The 23,938-nt window shown below is 26.0% G+C and overlaps 3 protein-coding genes across 3 annotated transcripts; 2 read left to right on the top strand and 1 right to left on the bottom strand.

The window, feature by feature from the left end:
* Positions 1-301: 301 nt before the first annotated feature.
* Positions 302-2,733, top strand: Bma-nfyc-1 (Uncharacterized protein; the record flags this gene model as incomplete). The annotated part of the gene is made up of 7 exons (XM_043080874.1): positions 302-424; positions 667-780; positions 1,062-1,145; positions 1,323-1,465; positions 1,649-1,724; positions 2,261-2,347; positions 2,560-2,733. 7 exons carry the CDS (start codon positions 302-304, stop codon positions 2,731-2,733), a joined length of 801 nt encoding a protein of 266 aa, XP_042936808.1.
* Positions 2,734-3,738: 1,005 nt separating this feature from the next.
* On the top strand, positions 3,739-4,479 carry Bm441 (Uncharacterized protein; the record flags this gene model as incomplete). Its single annotated transcript, XM_043080873.1, has 2 exons — positions 3,739-3,743; positions 4,254-4,479. 2 exons carry the CDS (start codon positions 3,739-3,741, stop codon positions 4,477-4,479), a joined length of 231 nt encoding a protein of 76 aa, XP_042936807.1.
* Positions 4,242-14,721, bottom strand: Bm9771 (RhoGEF domain containing protein; the record flags this gene model as incomplete). The annotated part of the gene is made up of 24 exons (XM_043080872.1): positions 4,242-4,393; positions 4,725-4,836; positions 5,318-5,473; positions 5,652-5,750; positions 6,196-6,489; positions 6,607-6,711; positions 6,870-7,026; positions 7,138-7,274; positions 7,544-7,713; positions 7,907-7,997; positions 8,076-8,270; positions 8,472-8,603; positions 8,926-9,336; positions 9,560-9,694; positions 9,913-10,149; positions 10,315-10,401; positions 10,548-10,686; positions 11,552-11,683; positions 12,353-12,489; positions 12,927-13,043; positions 13,187-13,291; positions 13,532-13,631; positions 13,919-14,033; positions 14,640-14,721. 24 exons carry the CDS (start codon positions 14,719-14,721, stop codon positions 4,242-4,244), a joined length of 3,597 nt encoding a protein of 1,198 aa, XP_042936806.1.
* Between the last annotated feature and the right edge of the window lie 9,217 nt (positions 14,722-23,938).

Raw genomic sequence — 23,938 nt, 5'->3', positions numbered from 1 at the left:
CCTTATTTTTCAAAAATAATTCACATAATTTCACAGCACTGTCTTATTTTTAAATTTAAAAAAAAAAAAAAAAAAAAAAAGAAGAAAAAGTATCAGATTTTAGTGAAAGGAGTCTAATTGATTAATTAATTGAAAAGATCTGATTGAAGATTTAATTGATTGATTTAGCTAATGAATAATTGTTCAACTTTTCTCAATTTTCATTGCACTGATAAGAGATAGTTATTTTTTATCAAATGTTCATTTATAATATTTAATGCTTTTTCAGTAGCATTCAGAAGTTGTCATTTATTTGCCATCAATGACAACAACAAATGGCAAACATCATCAGCAACAACAAATTGTTAATGGTGGATTATTCATACGAAAAATAATGGAGAATGATAAGACACATTTTATTCAAGTTGATCGATCCATTTCACAGGTTTTTTTGTTTTTTTTTTCGCTCCATTATCAATCTTTTCTTTCTAATATTTGTATCAATGTAATCTTTTATTGTCATTTGTAATATGTAAGTCTAATGGGCAGAGAACCCATTTTTTCTTCTTTATTTCGTTAGCAGAACAATAATTAGGTAAATTATTTGTATTATTGATATCTGTTTTAATCGTATCATATCTTAAAATGCTACATTTGAATTTCAGTCCTCTTTATTTCTTTTTTCAGGAGGAAGGAAATGATGAACTACAGTTTAGTAGAGAAGGTGGAATTTATGATATAGATCAGGAAATTGCTTCATTTTGGTCTCGTATTCGTGCAAAAATCGAAGCAGTTGATCCAGTTGGTTCATTTTTAATATTTAAATTAGCTCTGTTAGGAGTCTTGCATAGTTTGCTTTACAATTTTTAAAGATTTGTTTTGCGATGTTTATGTTGAAAGTTATGTTATCAAAATACTAATGAAATTTAAAAGTACTTCTCGAGAAAACTTATAGGGGATAATGCATTATCTAAATGATTTTATTTGTTTTTTTTTCTCTTCTAAATAATTTTAAAATGAAGATAAAATATTGAATCTGATAGCTTCAAAATTTAATATATTCTGTTGTTACTGAAATGCAGAAAACATTACGTGAAGCAAGCCGTCACCAAGAATTGCAATTACCCTTGGCGAGAATAAAAAAAATCATGAAGTTAGATGATGATGTTAAACGAATGGCAAGTTTGATTACTTTTTTCTGCTTCTGACTATCTTAACAGTGAACTAAGATTTTAACATTTTGTCAGTTATTACCATATTCACGTAACTATGAAAATCAAGTGCTAGAATTTTATGATCAGTGAATGACATATTCACTTTTGCAATTGCTTTATATTTTTCAGATGATTGGCTCAGAAACTCCCATTTTACTAGCAAAAGCATCAGAAATCTTTGTTGAAGAATTGACGTTAAATGCTTGGAAACATACGGAAGATAATAAGCGAAAAACACTGCAAAAGTCGGATATTTCTCAGGCTATAGCCAGGTATAACTTTTTTTCCTATTTCTCTGGTATGATTTTTTTTTTCTTTTTTTTGGTAACTTTTTCCCTTCTTTATGTTATTGTCTAGGTAGAATTTGCGCACTTTAAGAGTTCTAGAAGTATATATTTTGAAAATCTAATTTTGATAATTTTTTTAAGTTTATGAGGTAATATTTTTGCTTACAGAAACGATATGTTCGATTTTTTAATTGACATCGTTCCACGAGAAGATTCGAGATGGCCATTGCAATCTAACAGTCATGTGGGTTGCTTTTTCTTTGCTCTCATCTGTTTATTATTACTGATTTATCTAGTCATGCTCATATGTATAGTCGAATCGATATCTTATGGTTTCCACTTGCGATTTTTCAGCAATTTCATTGAAATTATTATTCATGGATTGCTTTTGTTTAATTAATTCTAAAATAGATGCAATTTTTTGAATTATATGTAAGATGAGGTAGAAATCATAAAAAGGAAAAAAAGGGTAGTAACAAATTACTATAAAGTTTTCTCCAGTAGCTTTTAGTAAGGATTTTAACTTTAGTATCTCATCTCATGAATAAACTAAAATCATATATCACTTTAGTTTGCTCAGTTTACTGACAAGAATTTGTTATTAATCTTTGATAGTCTAATTGTATTTCTAACATTAATTAGAAGTCGGATGAAATCAAACTTTGAAGCTATATGAATATCTTCGAAATTCGTACTTGCTGATTGGCAGTTTTTTGATTTAGAGAGATAGAGATTCAAATCAGCTTTTTCTCTTTCAATAATGTTTTCTTTATGCTACAGCAAGAGCAAGCTGAAGAAGTACAAGCAGTTGTTGCAGATGCTAACAATGTGATGTCTACCAATGGGAATGTTCAATATGTTTTACAGGTATCTGAAAAGTTATTTTTCCTCTTTATCTTATTTAATTTCGTTTTGTTCTCGTCTAGTGGTTCTTTTGAAAAATTTTTCCAGTAAAAATCATATTACCGCAATTTTACGGACGGGAATTTGTTTTGGATGAAATTGATAGAAATATAAATTTACTTCTACTTTTTTTCCTATAGATTGATAGTTTTTCTTCTCTTTATAGTTTTATTTAGGTTGGATCCTCAGATGGAGCGTTAGCAACAGGTTCAGTTGTACAAGCTACTCAAATTGGACAACCGATACAGCTACCTGTAGGTACGGGCAACCAACCTATTCAATTGATTGCATTAAATTTACCGGAAGGCAACATACAGCAGTTTCAAGTTCAACTTCCTCCATCATCATAGCCGTTATTGAAAGAGATATAAGTTTATTCTTATTTTGTATAAATTCGTAAATTTTTATTGATTGGGCAGTCTCGGCAGTCTCGATTCAATTTTTTATTGTTTATGCCGGCAACTGTTTCATTAACGGGCTTTCTTTATATCATGTCCAACATGATGAATCTTACTCCATCATTTTCTCATCTTATAATTAGAACTTGGTGGATGTTGCTATTTAATCCTACACATTTTGAATTGAGGCAGTCTTGAATTGTATTCGAGACTGAATCTACTTTAGCAAATACATTTTTTGTTGAAATCAGCTAATTTTAATTTGATGGAGGAAACATACTGTATAGAAGTAGGCATGGAAAAATGGAGAGGATTCAATGGATTTCTTGATGTTTCATACACGCTGCTACAATTTGTCGAATGTCCATTGTGATCTCATTTTATGTATTCATCTTGGTTCTAAACCACGCTGTATATAAATTACTATTATTATTTACCTGAAAAAAAAAATGCTTGTAAACAAGAGAAAAATCATGAGGGTTGAAATTTATTCAAAAAAAGACGCTATACTTTCCCCTTTGAGAGAAAATGATAGTGTCCTTACATATAGCATCATTTGAAATTCTCATTTAATACAACTTTTTCATTATCATTCAGTGACAATAAATATTTTTAAAGTGCATATTAATAGTGGCTCATAACCAGTTACTAATTCATCATTCAATTTATTCTCTCTAAGCTAGAATGTTTGTCATCTTGCATTTCATGTTTTCATAAATTTTTCATAAAGTCGTTGAAGACTACCCTCTAGCATTTTTGAAATTCATCAGTGTTTGTTTATTAATTAAGGAATTGTTTACAGTATCTTTTACATGAAGTATAGACCGCTCATCAAAAGAGAACGAGAAGAAAGCAAAGCTCAATTAAGCACAGTAAGGCAAGCATAGAAGGATACTTGAAATTATGTAAAGCACCTGCAGTAATTGTTTATATGGGACAAACAAATCGGCAAAGCAGATGGAGTGAGTAGATCTTTTCTTTCCTATTCGCCATTGAATATTATGTAAATTTAGAGAAATAAAAAAAGTTGATGAATTCAGTTATCCTACAGATTCAAGTTGCAATTGAACTATAATTTATTATATTATTATATTTAATTAAAGTAATAGTGACATAACTTTTATTCAACGGCAATCAGTCCGAGAAAGGCTTTTAAAGTTTATGCAGTATTAGATTCTGCAATAAAACTATAAATCTTGGCAAATTTGAATATGTGATGATGACATATATCATGCGTGTAGATAGCATTCACAGAGCATAAAAGATTGAGAATGATTGTCTGAATGACTAAATCTCTTATGACAATCTGGAATTTGATAACAAATTTGATAACAATGGAATAATATCACCATGCATACAAAAGAAAAAAGAGGATAAAATATGGGAGATAAAATAATTACAGCACCAATGAGAAAAACAATTATCTTGGATGAATCATTCATTGGTTGACACTTTTATTATTACTGATTCAGATCTGGTGGTGGTGGAGCTCGAAAACGTGGAAGTGTGCTTTCTGCATACTTGACAGTTGGACTGGACTCGTGCATACTTTCCCATTCATCACCTTCTTCCACCCGACAAAGATCACCGCTAATTTCGCATGTACCCCTTCCTGTTAAAAAAAATACCAATTTTCTCAGAATACAAAAGTATACTCGACAGGAAATCTCAGCCATTTTATACAGAGAATTACTCTAATTGCCTCATGTAAAAATTAAAAAAAGAAAAACTCTCTATTTTTCTTTGTTCCTCCGTACGGGATGATATCTTCATATCATAGATATGTCATGGAATCTAATCTAAATGCCTCAATAAATCCCAAAAAATTACGGAAACAATAAAATAATCTATAGGAGCTGATAATGTACATTCTGCAAAAAAAAAAAAAAAAAAATTATTTTTATCTAACATAAGTGAAATTTCTAAAAGTAAATAAATGTTACCTTGTACTCGTCCTAAATTATTTGAACTTGAACATGACGAAGCTGTTAATGATATTAGTGAGCATGGTCGTCGAGTACCTTCCACAAAACCAAAATCACGCAATCCACTAAGCTGTAATGGAAAAAAAAAAGAATGATGGAAAAAATCCTGTCCAAAATTTCCTGAATTTTGAACAAGATAGTTAAACTTGTACAATTCAATAAGCTATGATATATCTTCATTTGTTTGATAACAACAATTAAAAACATTTATTACTAATATATAAGTAATTATATCAGTACATAAGCGGAATTTTTTTCTTTTAAGTTGCTACATTAGTAAAATAAGTGGAATTTCAAATAAACTAATTTCACTGATCAGGCAATATCTCGATCTTCAATCTTTAGTGGATGTGAACAAAATTTTTAAAAGATCAATTAGCTTAGCTTTTTTCAACATCTTTTTGATTTTTCAATACTTTTTTTTAAACAAGGAATTTAAACAACTTTTTGATTCGGCATCAAGTACATCATATCTCATTATCAAGCTACATCTCAATCATCTCATCATACATATTCCCCATTTCTACAACAAATATACACATATTACTAACCGTAGCGCGTGGTCCTAAATGAATATACGAGGAATGTAACTCAATGCCCATATTTGCCTTTTCACGAATATTCTTTTCACGACTTCGAATTGCTTGATTCCAAAGAATATTACGAATATCTTCAACCCAAGCATCACGAATACTTGCTGTTTGTGACTAAAACATATAAAGTTAAATAATCGCATCTTATATTATTTCAAAAAAAATATTTGCAAAAGTTTAACATTTTTCATAGCAAAATAATCTAACACTATGAAAAAGAGATCCATACAAAAATATAAGAAAAAAAAAATCTAGGAAAATAAAAAAATTCTGAAAATTGTCAAAATTTTACCTCCATTACATATGTGAATGAATTTTTCTGCTTTCGAAACCATAATTCAAATTTAACTTTTGAATCTTTCACCATTTCTGTTAAGCCGCAGTCAGTCATCTTAAATGAAATAATTTTATTTCACTACAGAATCATAAAACTGATAAATATTTCAACCAATATCTTAATGAAACCAGAGAAAAAATAAGGTAAAATTTATGGAAGCACAAAAAAGAAAAACTTGGTATCCAATAAACTTGCTATTCAAATATTAAAAACAAAAGTCAGAAAGGAAACTTTCGACCAATTCCATTCAATTTGATTACTAGATATATTGATTTCAAATTTCATTGAAATCTATTTAGCCTTCATTAACATTAATTGACAACAATTAATTTGTATGGCTTTAATTTTTCCTTAGTTATTCTTTAATTAAAATTATATATCAATAAAAAATAAATTACAAGAAACAAGTCGAGATTTAGAAATTATGAAGCAGAGATTACCAACTGATTCAATAACAAAAAGAGTAATAAAAGAAAAAAAGTCGATAAAATTAAAACACCTGTATACTACTTTTATATTTCAGCTCATCAAATGTATTTCCTCGCCATGATCGAGATAATTTTGGTTTTGTAAGGACAACACAATTCTCGAATAGGAATACGCTTCGTACACGTTTCTTAGATTGCAAACCACGTTTTTCAGTGACATACATCGTATCATGCCGTAACAAATTTCCTTGCTCCTTGAGATTCAAATCGCAACTACTTATTCGTTCCATTGCTAATAAATCAGTACCACGACGAATTTGCTGCCCAACTATCATAGCCACTTTTTCTAATACCTCTACAACTTCCTGGAATTGAAAGTTGACAGTCAAAAAAGTTAATTGAAATGTTAAGCTAAATTTAAACTTACAATGAAAGGAAAATATAAATATTTAATGTTTGTCAAGAAGACAGTGACCACTAACCACTTTGTTTGGTGGTGCAGCATTGAGAAGTTGTTGAAGTGCAAGAGCATATTTTCCTATCCTTTCAATCGGTTTAATTAATAAATGTGATAAGTCAGCCAAGCTCTGCAAATTTTCATTGAAATAAAAATAAAAATAAAGCACGTAAAAAGAAATACTTTGAACAACAAAAGGTAAAATCTCTTAAAACTAATAAAAAAAAAGCCAAATATGTATTCGAAAATTGACAAATGATTTGTCAAAAAAAAAATTATCCCACCAACCTGAACAGAACTAAAAAATTTATGCCCAGCTTCACGCATCAATTGATCAGATTTAGGTTTATTTTTTGCATACAATGCATACAATTCAAAATAGCTAAGATTGTCGAGAAATAATCGCCCAGTTGTCATTGAAACTGATTCATCAGCACAACGAAATCTACAAACAAATTATAATTTAATATTTGCTAAAGTTTCAGAATATCATTTTATCATTAACAATATATCAATATTTATTCAACACTTTTACAGTTTAAAATTTTTCTTTTACCTCAGTCGTGAAATAAGCTGAGGCAAAAATGAATGAGCATGGAATTGAAAAAGTTTCTCGATATTTCCAAAAATACATGACTTTTTACCACGAAGTGCACTCGGGATATCAACTCGCGCCATTTCCGGCATGAAATCCTGGAAGATATAAGAAAATAGCATATATTATATTTCTGATAATCTACCAGTATGATTCATTCAACACACAATTATTCAACAATAAGTTCATATTTTGACATTAATCTCAAACAAATCTTGGATTACAAATGAAGCATGGATTTCTTACTAAATTGACAATGGTAGTAAAAAATTGAATTAACATGAAAATTTTCAAATTCATTTTAGAAATTCACCTAAAACATTGCTAATTAAACAGAAAAACCTTCAGATCAAGCAAGAAAACGTACCTGAACGACAAGCCTTAAAGCACTGACATAATCAATTTCCGAATCCAGCAAATCCCGTACAACAGTACATTCAATTCTGAAATTCGCATCACTTGTTTTCGCCGGACTTAGCCAATCTCGTATCATATCTATCTGTTCGGAACGCATCGAAAAATCCAAAGCTGAGAATGCTATAAAACACAAAATTCAGTATATTAGAAAACATTAATTAATCATTCAGAAATGTTCCATAAAAAGCCGAGTGCTCATTACAAAAGCTAAAATATGCCAATAATGAAATATAAACCGTAGTTATTGCTATGTATTTTAATTGAACTATCATCCTTCAATGAGTAAAGCAAATCAAGAATAGAAGTATAAAACCTGATGCGATAGTTGGTTGAGGTGATGATTCACTTATGCTGCAGCAGTCATCGTCCAGAAACTGGAAAGCGCTTAGAGCTGAACGACAATCCTATAAAATACATTTATTACAGTTATAAACATCGCAAAACTGGAGATATTTTGAAGTTTTCCTAAAATTTAGCAATACCTCTTCCAAAAAATCACTACTAGAAGTTCTCATCAATGGACGCCGTGATTTCTGAGATACCACAAATCGTGCTGATCCGGGACGAGCAGCTCCGTTTATCAGGAATGGATTTGGAAGACGTAATGGAACAGTACTAGCAGAACGACGTTGATCCAATCTTTTGTGCAATGTATTTGTAGACATCGATGTAATCACCTAAAATAAGTGTAACAAGTTGAAATATTAAAAATACGCAATACTATTGCTAATATAAAATATCAAGACAATATTTAGTGTTTTTTAAATTCATCACAATAGTTCAACAGTTTTTCACTTATCACAGATATGTTTTATATGAAAATAGGTAAACTGATCTTCATTAAAAAAAAAAAAAAATATTTCATATATAAAGTTTACTTTATTAGTCATATTAAGGGTTACGGGTGCAGCTCCAATTGCGGATTCCTCAATGATTTCCAATGGACCGGTATGTACGGATGGTGCCCATGAATTGCGACGCCATCGAACTTCTTCCAATTCTGTTAATCCCTAAAATAGAAAAAAAAAAAATATTAAGAAATTTTGTCTTATAAAATATATGTTCAAAGAAACCAATGTTTAAAAATAAATACATGCATACATCTACATCTGCTTTTATATTATATATCAGAAAATCAGTTATTTCGTAATTAAAATACAACTTTTAGAACACTGAATCTGTGCATGCCACAAATATGCAAAATCAATTTTTAATCAAAAAAAGAAAGAAAGGGATAATGTGAATAACTAGACTAATAAATAGTTATGGAAAGAAAATATGGAGAAATATATGAAAAGCAAAAAGAAAAAAGAAAAATGTAAAAACAATAACCGGCTGTTGATGTTCTGTTGAAGTAGTTGCTTTTGAAATTGGAATTTCATACTGCGTTGGAGCTGGGCTTGTCTGTTGCCGAGAATGTTCAGTTGCATTCAAATCATTCCGCAAATCAACAGTAAAACTTTCTTCCACATCCGAATATACCTCCATCGGTGTATCGGACACTGAATCTGATAAATCAGAGCAACGACTTTTTGGTAACGATAAATCAATGATTGAACAATCAGCTTCTCCACTAAAGCATGAATCAACAGCGCCAACTTCCTGACTCGCAGTACCATCACCACTTTCTTGACTTGAGCTAGCGCTCATTTGGCAACGTAAATCGCAAATCTTGAGTGTAGGATCCAAACCCATAATGGCTTTTTCGCAATCCGAAAGTAATTTTTCTATTTCCTGTCGAACCTAACAATGAAATCAATATTTCTTATTTACGAAAAAGAGAAAAAAAAATTAAATGGTACAAACAAATTTCACCAAATAATTGATTTGGACAATTTGCGCTCAGCTATGAAATATGAAATATTCATCTATTACACGTTACATTACGGGAAATAAAATATAAGAAATATAACTATTCCAAATCTGAAAACCTAACAATAGCAAATAATTTATAATCAGAACTTACTGTGCAATCAGTCGAACTAACAGCGACATACTCATGAAGACGAGCAATAGCAGTAGACGGATATTTCGAAACTAACATTTCTTTCTCCTTTTCATTATCACTTCTTTTAGCGTGAAGCAAAGCCCAATTATACACCTAAATTTATAAGTAATATCATCGTATCAATGAAAGTTCTTAATTTCCTCATAGTGGCAGGAAATCAGAATAGCGAACTGAATTAAAATTAAACGAAAAGAGACTACTAGAATACCAATTAAAACTTCACAAAAACTAAATCCAGACAAAAATCAAATATTTCTAGAAATAAAATTTCTAAAAATAAAAGATGTAAAATAAAAATTGAAATTAAACACCTGATCAATGTGAATACGGGAATCAAGTGCAGCTTGAACAATAGGCCGTACTTCCATAACACGCTGTTTACAAGATACTAGAAAGGAACTGAATGAATCGAACATATCAGTGATTCTTTTCCGGTCTACATTTCCAAATGAGCCTTCCTCTGGCAAATGCACCACTTCTTTCAGACGGCTATCAGCTTCATCTAAGTATCTTGTCAATTCTGTGGTTTTACTATCCACTTGCTTAATCTAAAATAAACAATATATAAACAAAAATTATATGAATGAGTTTTTAATTTGACACGAAATAACTGAATCAGGAAAAAAGAAAAAGAAGAAAGAACAGGAAAGAAAAGAACTAAGAAATTTATTACTAAAATTATGATTAAATGATTGAATATTATTAGAACCAACCTGAGATGTCAATCTTACAACACTGAATATCCTGATTACTTTTAGCTGTTCCAAATCATCTATTTCATTATTGATAAATTCCATCAACTACAAAGAAATTGTTTAAAAAAATAAAGAAAAATAAAATAAGAAGCTACAATCAAAAATTACAAAACTTCGGAAGAAAACGATCTGCACAAAATATAATTTCAAAAACCTGAAAAAGAGCACTTAATCGTAAAGAAAAACTAAACCTGTGGAACATATTTCAAAAATTCAACTGCTTCTGCTGAACATTTAAGAGCGTATAGACGTTTTGATATGCTTGAACTACTTCGCTGCATTACAACTTTAACTTCTTCGAACCCTGATACAGCACGATTTACTGCATCACTGTAAAAAAAAGATGAAAAAAATAAGCTAGAGTAAAATGTAAAAATCAGAACATCAGAAACTTATATGATTATACGAATATATAATCAACGTTATTAGAAAAAGGGACATTTATCACTGACACATTTATGCTAATTACATTATGCTGATTAAAAAAAAGAAAAAAAAAAACTCTTCCACAAAACATATGATAGATTAAACTCTGTAGTTATGGAATCGAAAAAATTTCTAGTAAATCTAAGAATTTTGATGAACAGATATGATCTGATATTCAGTTCTGTAAAGTGAAAATCATGGAAAATGTTTTAATTAATTTTAAAAATTCTAAGGTTAATTGCAAACATACAAATATTAAAAAAAGAAAGAGCTATTTTAAATAGACAAAATGCATTATTATGATTTACTTTACTTAATTTGTTGGTATTTAATCGGAAGTCCTATTTGTATAAGTGATAAGACACTTCTGATTAAGGTTATCAGCTTAATAAACAATTTTCAAGGTGAAATAAAACACAAAATTGATTTCTAAAGACAGAAATGAAAAGGTACTATAAAAATTTATGGACATTAACAACATCCATAGATGTGCATTTTTGAATCTAAATTCTAAATTATAAGAATAGCTAAATAATACTTAAACTGTTTGATCGCCATACGGACAAAAAGAAATAAACTAAATATAAATGAATAAAAAAATAAACGAAAAAAAAAAAAAGATAGAAGAGAACATATAAATTATAAAATAGTAATCATGATTCATGTTTGAAAATTATAATCGATGTCATATTCGCAATAAAAATCTCTAACGGTATTCATAAGAAGAATAACAATCTAAGAGTTTAAGAAGTAATAAAATAAAACATACGCGAAGAGGTAAGAATCAAGATGGTGAAGATTGTTATATTGTGTTTTTAGTTCTTCGCACAGTATTTCGCCACGATGCAACAAAAATATCACATCTGGTTCATCTTTCACAGCATTCCATCGATTCTTTAATCTGTAAAGGTGTAAAAGTATAAGATTTGCACAGCAAACAAACAGATTAGTTCTGTCAATCAAAAAAAAAAAAAACAAAAAAGAAAAGAAAAAAGAGCCTCAATTCAATATGAAAATATAATATGAAAAATATAACAGTTCTCAGCAAAATACTGTACCAATAAATAATGCCTATTATCGACGACTTTTTAAATATTCTTTTTTTTTTTTGGAATGATAGAAGCATTATACAGTATTCTATCACTTTCTCTAAAAAAAAAAAAAAAAAAAAAAAGACTTTTCACTATCTCGAATGTAATCAAACAGCATTAGATATAATCTAACGTGTTTTAAAAACGTTAAAATATTTGGTGGCAAATAATAACTGATTGAAAACATAAACAGAATATAGAAAATATTATAGAACTATGAATGATACATATAAATACTTGATTAAAAGAAGTGTAAAAGCTATTTAGTTAACTTTCTTTGCAGTTATAAGCAAATTTAATTTTGAATTTCTAGCTTATTTCGATGATTTTTCACATTTCATTCAATTTTCGCTTTTAAACGTTAGAAAAAAAAGTAAAACAAAGTTTGCCGAAATCAAAACTCTAAACACCTGTGATCCCAGTAAAACAATAAAAAGCGTGACTATAATAAAACTTGTAAATGTAAAAAAAAAACATACTCTTCAGATTGTTCCCGCAATAAATCAGCATTAGCGGTTGTAAGGTCTTGCGGCACTTCAAACTGCTTTAGATATTCATGTAAACTCATATACAGTTTTGCTGTTTTGTGTGTTTTTTTCAACAAATCTTCCACACACTGCAATAGAATTCACTGATGAATAAACAATGAAAGCAAATAAGTTATACAAATATTGAAAAAAAAAAATTCAATGTACAATATATCTGCTGTCATATGAATACGAAAAACGAACTGCATTGAAGGAAATATAATTAATTTTTTTCGCTGATATCAAATGTTTGACTACAACATTATGAAGTTTAGTAGGCAACCGCTGATGACAATAAATGATAATAAAGAAAAGATTAAAAAAGCTTCAGTGTAAAATGAATCTCATATTTTGCCTTAAACAGTCGATGATTCAAACGAAATAATTAATGGCTGCCGGCAGTATTATCACACTATCAATAGCTAAGCTATAGTAAACGATTCGACGGCAATACTTATTATTTCTTTCCCAAAGATTCTATATTTTCGTTCCACATAAACTTTCACTCGAACACAACGAAACTAACGAATCGCATTTGAAGAAAATGTCGCGTAATCTCGGGATCGATTAAACCATTTAAATATGTTGAAAAACTGCCCGCTTCAATATATTTTGTAATACCCTCAATATCGGCCATGATATTCTGCAAAGTAAATTTGATACGTCATCTTTTACAGGGTTACACTGTTTATAGATTAAGGTGTTACAGTTCTTTTTTAGATAAATACTTTTTGAAAAACAATACATACTTAAATACATATTCATAAAATCTTAGGAAATGCTAACTTTAGCTCGTGATAAAATGAGATCTTCATTGATGATAGTTTCTATATTAGGCAAAGAGGACCCGATAACCCATAATATGCAGTCAATCGTACCTTCAAGCCATGACTGAAAAAAAAAAAAAAAAAAAGTACACTTAAATCAATTTAGCAATTTTAATCACTTCAAGTTCAACAATAATATTTCTTTTTTTTTTCTGAAAATTTCATGAAGTATACATTGCGTACCTGAAAATCGATCAGTAACCTAGACCATCATCACTTTTCTTAACATTCAATGAGGTATAGAATCTCACTAAATTGCTAAAAACTTAATCATCGAAATGTATTAATTTAAACAGAAACATACGGCTGATTGTCGCAGTGTTTGAAGAAAAGTATGGAGGCATTCCTCGGAGCAATTACGAACATCAATGATTATGTACAACGTATGTTTTTTATCCGAACATCTGCAGGAAAAAAAAAATTTCCGAATCCATAAATTATTCCAATTAGTATTTTCCATTATATTAGAAAAAAAAAAAAAAAACTAATATTTCGAAAATAAAAAGTCAATAATATTTATTAAGTGAACGGTCTACGAATTTTTATAAAACACTTTTGTACAAATTACAGTTTGCATAAACTATTAAAATAATCCTCTAATCCTTCATTAAATAGTCAAATCCAAACTTTTCATTTAGTTTATAATCTCTTGTAAAAAAAAAAAAAAAAAAAAAAAAAAAAAAGAACTAGCCTGGTATAAAGAGAATAAGTTGAAAAAATCAGTGAAGGCAAGAGATCGAAAGGCACCTCCGATGAGATTCGTAATTCAATAACAGGCTTACCATTTGGATTGCTTTTGCACAGTCCTGCAATACTCATTTTACATTTAAGTTAGAAGCTGAAAAGCATCTTGTTGATTTCAACTTCTAATTTAAATTCCTCAAAAACATTTTTCAGGCTATGTGAACGATATACCTGTCAATCAATGATTGTAATACTAAATTAGAATACTAAATTAATACTAAATTAGAAAAAAAATTTTTTTTTTTCATCATCCATTTTATCCAACCTAATCAAACAATATTTCAATTTAGCTACAATAATCATTTGTATTTAGCAATAATGTCTAATTTCGCTTTTAATTTTGACTCAAAATCATCACTATTGTTTAAATTCATTATTATACATCAATAACTACTAATTTTTTTTTCACTTTTCTCGTCCTGATCGAAATAAGGCTTCATGCTTCTTTCCGTGACTTTTAAATCTATACTCAAAAGCTTAGTATACTAACCCGAGTATATAAGATTATTAACATAATATCATGTTACATATTCAAAATCAATCTTTATTTATTATTTTAAATTCATTATTATTCTTGTTTCAATATGACAGTGATATCTTTCGTCTAATAAATAATATCATGAATTTTTGTTTCTAATTTGTCACAACAATGGTCACATAATTCATACCATGAATTTGAAAAAATTTATGCACTTCTAAACTTGGAAATACGCTAATAGCATCAGAGAAATATTTATTGAGCGGTTTCATCCGTAGTTCATCTGAAATTTTCAATATGATAAAAGAAAATAATGGAAGAAGAAGGAAAAGAAAAAGTAATAATAATAGCTTTGATTGAAATAAGTGATGCGCGTATATTCCTACTATAACTAACAATTATTCGTACTATAACTAACAAATACTATCCGTACAGAGATAAATTCAAATTATTCAAATATGAACAAAAAATATTTGCAAGAAAATTAAAAAAAAAAAGAAAAACATATTTTATTCAGAATTAATTTTTAAAAGAAGATAAAATTCTTCTATTATCAATAATAAAATAATCCCGTACTGATAATATTAATCTTTCTCTCTACTCTCTCTAATTTTTCTAGTAATATTTTACTCACTTACATCCAAATTAATTCGATATTTACAAAGCACTTTAAACATTTATGTCAAATAATATAGTTACCACAACTAAATCATCTCTTTGTGTAGTTAAAAAGTATTACAAATACTTCATATTTTAATAAATATTAAGTATTAAATATTTACTATGTGATATATATCAGCTACCGAACCAATTGTATACATTTGAATAATTCTCATATTCTAAACAATTTACTTTTAAAGTTTTTAAAAGTTATATATATCAAAGCTTCGAAAAGCCTACAAAAAAAAAAAAAAAAGTCGATTAATTAGTTAATTAATTAAATTTAAGATATTCCACAATTGACTTTTATATCAAAAAAATTGCAAAAATGAGTATCACTCTAATACCAAGGTATAGAAAGAAAATTGCAAAGTAAAATTAAAATAGAAAAAATGATTAGATTGATCAAACTAGATTGTTATTTGTAAAATTTAGAAAAATTAGAACACTATAACAAATTTTATGAAGAAAAAAAAAGAGGAAAAACGAAGTAATAAAAAATTTTTTGAACAATCTTTACAACAACAAAATGTTAAGTATTTGACTAAATGAAGGTCATGAATGAATGAATGAATGGTATGAAATATCAGTTAGGCAAAGATGATGATAGAAAATATTATCGATGTAAATATGGGATGACGAGAAAAGGCGGAGGTTGACTAAAAACCAAGCCAATAAATGAAGAAATAACAATCAGGTAAGCAAAAGAATATATGAGAAAAGAAAAATTGTTAAAAAAAAAAAAAAAAAGGAAAGAAATTTTATTGAATAATTGATTCTTATATTAAATTGATTTATAAAAATATGAATCAATTTATTTGTGCTCAATTAAACTTGTCGCCAATAATATTCATATTATTAATAATCTAACGAACACCAAAATTTTTCAGTCTAGCAGACGAATAAACAAGTAAACAAAAAGATGAGGTGTTAAGTAAACAATAATACGGAAATTGAATGAATAATTTGTAAACAATGAATTATCAAATGAAGTAAACAGAGTGATTATTTATATAAGACAAGAAGAAAATAATTTTGATAATATTATGTCGAATTAAATTAAAATTGAAAATGAATCAAATTTTACATTTTTAATCGAAAAAAAATAAATTTATGAAATTTGAAATTAATCGTAAACTTTTGATTAATAATTTGAAATTAAATGAGAATAATATTTAATGCATTTTGAATTAACGAGAAAAAAATTTTTAAAAAAAAAAAATAAAAAATAGAAATTTGAAATTAGCATAATGGATGTAAAATAATTTCATCATTTAGAAAAACCACTAAAAAATGTAAATCAAATTAACTGAATTAAACGAAAAATGAAAACTACCTGCAACCCAGTCACTGTAGATATAAAATCTAAAATTTTAACACTTAATACCATCTAAGGGGTCATCGGGTCACGTCATACAAATCAACCCAATTTAGGGCATAAGTCTACACGATAGTAACGGTTTGTCACCAAAGTGAAAATATTTTATCCCGAATAGTCACTTTTGTTTTTTGTCTTCCTTCTTTTCTGCTACTGCCGAATTTGTTATGAATTCGTCAAAAAGAAAAGAAAAAAACGACAAAAAGTTAATAAATTCAAAAAATATTTTTTTGAATTGACTAAAATTTTCTATAATGAAAATGTAATTTTTTCAAATAATTTTTTTATTTCAAAAATAAGCATTGACAATTAATTCTTTTTTTCTTTAAAGTTTCTTTTTTAATTATCAAATAATATTGTTAATTCGAGTGATAAATTTAAGAAATTTACACAAGTATATAATCCATTTTTTAATTTTTATAAATGCATATACTTTCATTCTTCATTTTTATTTGTGTAGTAAAATTACTAATTTAATAGGAATTTGTAAGAATAAAAATTTTGTTCATATTGGAACAGCAAGCAAAAATTGTAATGAAGAAAGTTATAACAAATAGATAAATTTTATAAATTTGTCACAGCGAAATACGAATGACTGTTTTATATATTTGCCATCACTTTAGCTATATCACACATGAATGGATATTCCGATTGTTCCGGATGATATGTCATGATATTATATGTGACGCTATTTCGATCGTTCCGGTTAAAGTGACATGATATTACATCTGAAATGGATTATTCCGATCCAGACATGTGAAATGGACTACTTCAATCGTTCCGGTTAACGTGACAATGTATTACATGTGACATAGACTATTTCGATCGTTCCGGTTAACGATATTAATACAACATAGATTATTTCGATCGTTCCGGTTAATGTAACATGTTATAACATTCGACATAGACTATTTGACCGTTCCGGTTAATGTGACATGATATTACATATGACATAGACTAATTCGACCGTTCCGGTTAACGATATTAATGTAACATAGACTATTTGACCGTTCCGGTTAACGTGACATGATATTATATGTGAGATGAACTGAAAAAAAATATAGAATAGGAATAGAATAAAACAAAATGAAAGAGAATAAGTGATACTTATGATAGTGGATAGAAGAGAATGATATTGAACAGAATAGAATGGAATTGAATTGAACTGAATAGAAATGAATGGAATTGAATTGAACTGAAAAGGAATGAATAGAATTGAACTGAAGTGAATAGAAATGAATGGAATTGAATTGAACTGAAAAGGAATGAATAGAATTGAATTGAAGTGAATAGAAATGAATGGAATTGAATTGAACTGAAAAGGAATGAATAGAATTGAATTGAACTGAATAGAAATGAATAGAATTGAATTGAACTGAATAGAAATGAATAGAATTGAATTGAACTGAATAGAAATGAATAGAATTGAATTGAACTGAATAGAAATGAATAGAATTGAATTGAACTGAAAAGGAATGAATAGAATTGAATTGAACTGAATAGAAATGAAAAATTAAAAAAAAAAAAAAAAAAGAGGAAAAGACATAAATCAATGCAACAAATAGAAATTGATGATGAAAATGTATCAATTCGATATGAATTGTTGTACAGAAATGTATTGATGCGAGCGAACAAAAAAAGCTCAGAATGAGAGAGAGAGAGGGAGGGAGAGAGAGAGAGAGAGAGAGAGGGAGTGGAAAAAGGGAAAATTGGAAAAAGTTAGCAAACTTTCTTTTTTTTTTTTTTTTACGTAACGCAAAAGAAGAAAGATGCCGATTGAATGATTGAGGAAAGTGGAAAAGCTAACAATAGGTGAAATAGGATAAAATTTATTTTAAAAAAAAGATTGAACCGTAAATTGTTATGAATTAACGATGAGATTTAGATATGTAAAGAATTGTGATTTTTTTTTTTTTTTCAGTTTATTTTTTTTAAAAGGTAAACAAACATCTGTTATTTGTTAGTTAATACAGGAATAAATATTATTTTTGTAAGAAACGATGTTAGGGAATGGTACAATTCAATAATTATTTCATCGAAATATTTTCCACCAAAAAAAAAAATTCAACCCTTTATTTATAAGAAAGAAAAAAAAAAACGAAATAAAACAAAATAAAATATTATAGAATAGCTAATAAATTTATCAAATGAAAATAAGAATTTGATTAATAATTTCTAATTTACGAAATTTACAATTTAATTAGTATTTTTTAACATAAAAAAAAAATTACAAAATGTAAATTGTTAAGAATTGGAATATTTGTGTTAAATATAAATTAGATTTTGATAATTAAATTCTTATTTGCTTTTTCATATATTTAATTCGTATTTGATAAGAAAAAAAAAAAAAGTTGTTTGTCTTAATTTGAATCTTTCCTCTTTTTTTTCATTTTAAATTTGAATTTTTTAAGTGAAAAAAAAAAAAAATAAGAAGTAATGGTAACAAATAAATTTATTTTTTTTTGCATTTTGAATTATTACAATTTTTATTTCATATTTGAATGATCGGTTTACTTTCTGCTATTCAACTTTTCACTTTTTTTTTTTTAAATTATTTCCTTTTAATTTAATTTCAAAATTTTACTTTACTATTGAAATTCCATTCTCTAATAAACAAGTGTAATGAGTTGTTAAATTAATCATTGATGCATTAATGGATCTAGCTTTAAATTTTCAATTTTAATTGTTGTAGCATTTTCGGCAAAATTAAAACTTTTTTTCTCTTTTCTTTTTTTTTCAACTCAATACTCCAAAATTTTAGAATTCAATTAATGGATTGTACTATTGCAGAATACAGCAAATAAAATAACAATATTTGATTTAAAATAAATTTTAAATTGTATTCATAATTGTTGAATATATATTTAAGTTTAAATTCAACTTAAAGTTGTAATTTGCGTTTTTTTTTTTTTAATTGCTTAAAAGCCTAAATAATGTACTGAAATAAAAACAAAAAAGAAAAAAATTTAGTACTTTAAATCATGAATTGAATTAAATTATAATAAGCTTAAGAAATGAACAATTTAATTGCTTAATTTATTTTATTAAATATTTTACAATAATACTCATTTGAGAGAAAAAAATAATAATAATAATAATATTCGACTCAAAATAAATTGTGAACACAAATTCAAATTTAAATTCAATTTAAAATTGTAATTCGCATCTTTTTTTTAAATCGTTTAATGTATTGAATTTATAATTTTATTTTATAATATTAAACCATTCAATTATAATATAAAGCGATATTAATTAATAAATACTAAATTAAAATGATAAAACTTATCGTGACAAAATATATTGATAATTTATATAATTATTAAGCTTCTCTTTGCTTAAACATAAGTAAAAGTAATGGTATAAGTAATAGTAGTAATAATGATAGTAATAATTGTAATCTAAACTCGAGATTTCTCAAGAATACTTAATAAATATCAAGAATTAAATTCTTAAGAGTCAAATAGAATTTAGTATAGTATTTTGAAAATTATTTTTTACAGAAGAATTACATAGTTAATCTTACTTTTCTAACAAATTAATAGTAGTATAAGTAATAGGAGTAATGATAATTAATGATAATTTAAACTTTAGGTTTCTCAAGAATACTGTTAGATAAATGATATATTTAATTTTAATATTTTAAAAATATCAAAAAAAGAAAAAAAAAAGAAATAATCGTTTATAGAAGAATAATTTTTGTTGAAATCATTTCAGCATTGAAAAATTCCAAGAAAAAAGAAAAAAAAAATTTGGATTTTCATGACAAAAGATTAAAAGAAAAATATTTCGCACTTTTCATCATTCAAAAAAAAAAAGGAAAAAAAAAGGGAAAAGAAAATGTTTGACCTTCAGGAAAAAAAAAAACAAAAAAAAAAAAAACAACAATAGAGCGGAAATTAATACATGCGCAAATAGGACATTTGAGTGATTGAGGTGTGATTATTTGAATAGTTAGTTCATAAAGCTTTTATCATTATTTGCATATTATCATTGTTTGTCATTTGTATCACTGTTAATGATAATAATATAATTTTATGAAAAAGTAGTATTATATATTATTCATTTTGGAGTTTAGATTAGAATAATTTTGATAATTTCACTGATATTTTATTCGATTTGATATGATAATGATAAAACTGACATGAGGCATTAATAAAATTAACATATGATTGATATTTGATATTTTATCCGATTTAATTTAGTAACTGATAAAGTCAACAAGAGTTACTTGACATCTCATCCGGTTTAAACAAACATTTATAAAGCTGATAAATGGGTATTTGTTTGTTTTAATTGAACAATAGGTGATATTAATAAATGAATAAAATTTTATTCCAATCAAATTTTTATTAAATTAATACTTCAAGATGAGTAAAATTTATCAGATTATCATATCATTATCATCATTTAATATTACTATTCATTATGTTTTATCAATGTTTGAAAATATTTCTAACATTATCACTATTATATCATAAATTATTATAACTATTATTATATGTTAGAATTGTAAATGATAAGTTGCATCTGTATTGAGAATAAAAGAAAAAAATTTTTTTTTCAAATTTCAATTATTTTTTTTTTTTTTGTAAACTTTTTGAAAAAAAAAAAAAAAAGTATAAAATAAAATGGTAAAGAAGAGAAAGAGGAAGAAGAAGAAGAAGAAATATGCATTTATATTTTTATTAGCGCTAACAAATCGACACATCCATTAGATATTCCTTTTTATAAAATAAACATAACAAAAGGAAAAAGAGAGAAAAAAAAAAAAAAAAAACAAATTGCCAAAAAGTATGCAAATGAAATAAACGAAATGTTTTCTTATATTATATGATAGAATCAGAAATTTATTCAAATTTTTAGAAAATATTATTAATTTTGAAATTTTTGAAATTTTTAGAAAATTTAATTAAATTTGAATTAATTTTGAAATTGAAAATTTGAATTAATTTTGAAATTGAAAATTTAATTAAATTTGAATTAATTTTGAAATTGAAAATAAAAATTTTTTTTTAAATACAAAAATTAGATAATATCAAATAATTTATTAGTTTTTAATTGATAATTTTACGATTTGAATAAATTTATGATTATATTATATAAAAAAAAAAAAAAAAACTTTCCCTCACTTTAATAAAACTTTTTAAATATTCATTCACAAAAATTTAGTTCAAATAATGGAATAATGAAAATTTTGGATTAATAAACAATAATTGAATTACAATTAGCGCAAATTACAATTACGCAAATGTCTCGCAGTAATAATTTATAAATATTTTTAATCCAATAATTTGTATTATTTATCATTTCATACTAATAACATTATTTATTTTGATTTTGAATTATTTACAAAAAAAGAATTATTGAAAATATTATATAACAATTTTATCTGAAAAAAAAAAAAAAATTAAAGAAATAGAAATATTAAAAATTTGTAGTTATCTTTTCAAATACAAAATAAAATAATATAATTTCAATTTTAGTTAGCTTAAATAAGAAAATTAAGTAGCAATGTTAAATGTTTGTTGTAATAATTTATTTGTCTTTAAAACAAAAAAAAAAAAAAAGAAAAAAAAAAGCGGAAAGAAAAAGGAAAAAGAATGAAATACTTAAATAATTGATAAGAGTGAAATGAAAGTATGTATGATAGATAAATGATAAATAACTTTTCAAAAAAAGAAAAATGAACGATTTTTTTTATATGTTAAAAGCAAAGAGAGAGAGGGAGTGAGAGAGAGGGAGAGAGAGAGGGAGAGAGAGAGAGGGAGAGAGAGAGGAAGTGACAGTTTAAATTGAATAGAAATGCAACGAAATAACAAATAAATGTGCAAAAAATGATAATTGAATGAATCATTTTGATAATTAAATAATAACAAAAAAAGAAAAAAATAAATGAATTATTATTTTTTCTTTTAAATTGATTACTTTCTGATATTTCTATTAAAGAATAAAATTTCTCTGAGGGAAAAAGAATGAAAGAAAGAAAGAGAGAGAGGGAGGGAGGAAGAGTGAGAGAGAGAGAGGGAGAGAAAGAATAGAAGGAGGAAATAGAATTGATCATTTTGAAAGATAAATTAATAAATTAAAAGAAGTAATATTTAATCAAAATAAATTGATAATATATTATACATGTGTTTGCAAAAGGAAAACTTAAATTTTTCAAAATATTAAATAAATAAAATTTGAAAAAAATTTTTTTTTCAGACATACATATTTTCAGATCAATCAAATATTATTGTTGTAAATGAAATTTTTTTTTTTTTAAAGAGAAAAAGAAAAAGAAATGGAAGAGCTGAAGGAATAAAAAGGAATGAAAATAAAATAAACAAACAAAAAACAAAAGAAATGAAATGAATAAAACATAAAATGAAAAGAAAAACGCATTTTATTGTTAAATAGAAGGAGAAATTTACCATAAATTAAAATATATTAAAATATTTATTATAAATTAAATTAGTAATTAAAATGCATTAAAATAATTTCTGTAACGTTAATTGAAATAACTAATGAAAATTCTAAATATTTGTAAAATTTTTCCGAGCAAAAATAATACAATTAGAATATGCATATTTATATTAATTATCAATCATTATATGTGCTTCTTTTTTTGATAAAGAATTTATCATTGTAAAAGGTGAGAAATAATTATTCAAAAATGAACTTATAAATGAAATTAGTGATAAGAATGATTTAAGAAATTAAATTTTTGTAACTGCAATATAAATTTTGAAGTATTTTACATTCTTTTATATTTTTATTTATCACTTATCATAAATTATCATTTTTTTTCTATTATTTATTCAATTAATTATCTCATTTATCATAACTCACTAATCATTATCTTATTTATTTCATCTCACTTATCAATCGATTATCTTCTTTTCTATCAATTAATTATCACTTATCATAACATTTATCATTTTTTTCATCAATGGACTAATTTTGCAGCAAATATTTACTGATAAATTATTTTGATTATTTTACAAGTTTATTGAAAAAACTTTTACAATTATTAATAATTCCCATTTTTAGACATTTGAAAGATAATTGCTTGAGAATAAAACGAATGTAGTAAAACTTCATCATTACTTCAAATATTATTAATTTTTTGGAATTTTACTTGATTATTTTTTTAATTTTTGGATTACTACTTCCTTTTTGTCTCCCACCCTCTCCCTCTCTCTTTCTCTCTCTTTCAAAGAGAATTAATGAAATTATAACCATTATTAGATTATCAAACTGTTCTTATCAAAATCATTCTGTCATTTAAAAATTTAATTAAATAAATATTTTATCCATTATTTATTCCATTTTTTTTTCTTTTTTTTTTTTTTTAACAAACCTGGAAAAATTAATTTCAGCAAATAAATAACTAAAATTCATCGCAGAAAATAATTTTAGTTTCTGAAATATTTTCGAATGAAAAATGTATTATTATGCCTAAATATTTA

Source organism: Brugia malayi, assembly GCF_000002995.4.
Source record: "Brugia malayi strain FR3 genome assembly, contig: Bm_v4_Chr3_scaffold_001, whole genome shotgun sequence".
NCBI lineage: Eukaryota > Metazoa > Nematoda > Chromadorea > Rhabditida > Onchocercidae > Brugia > Brugia malayi.
This window is presented reverse-complemented; position numbering and strand designations above follow the sequence as displayed.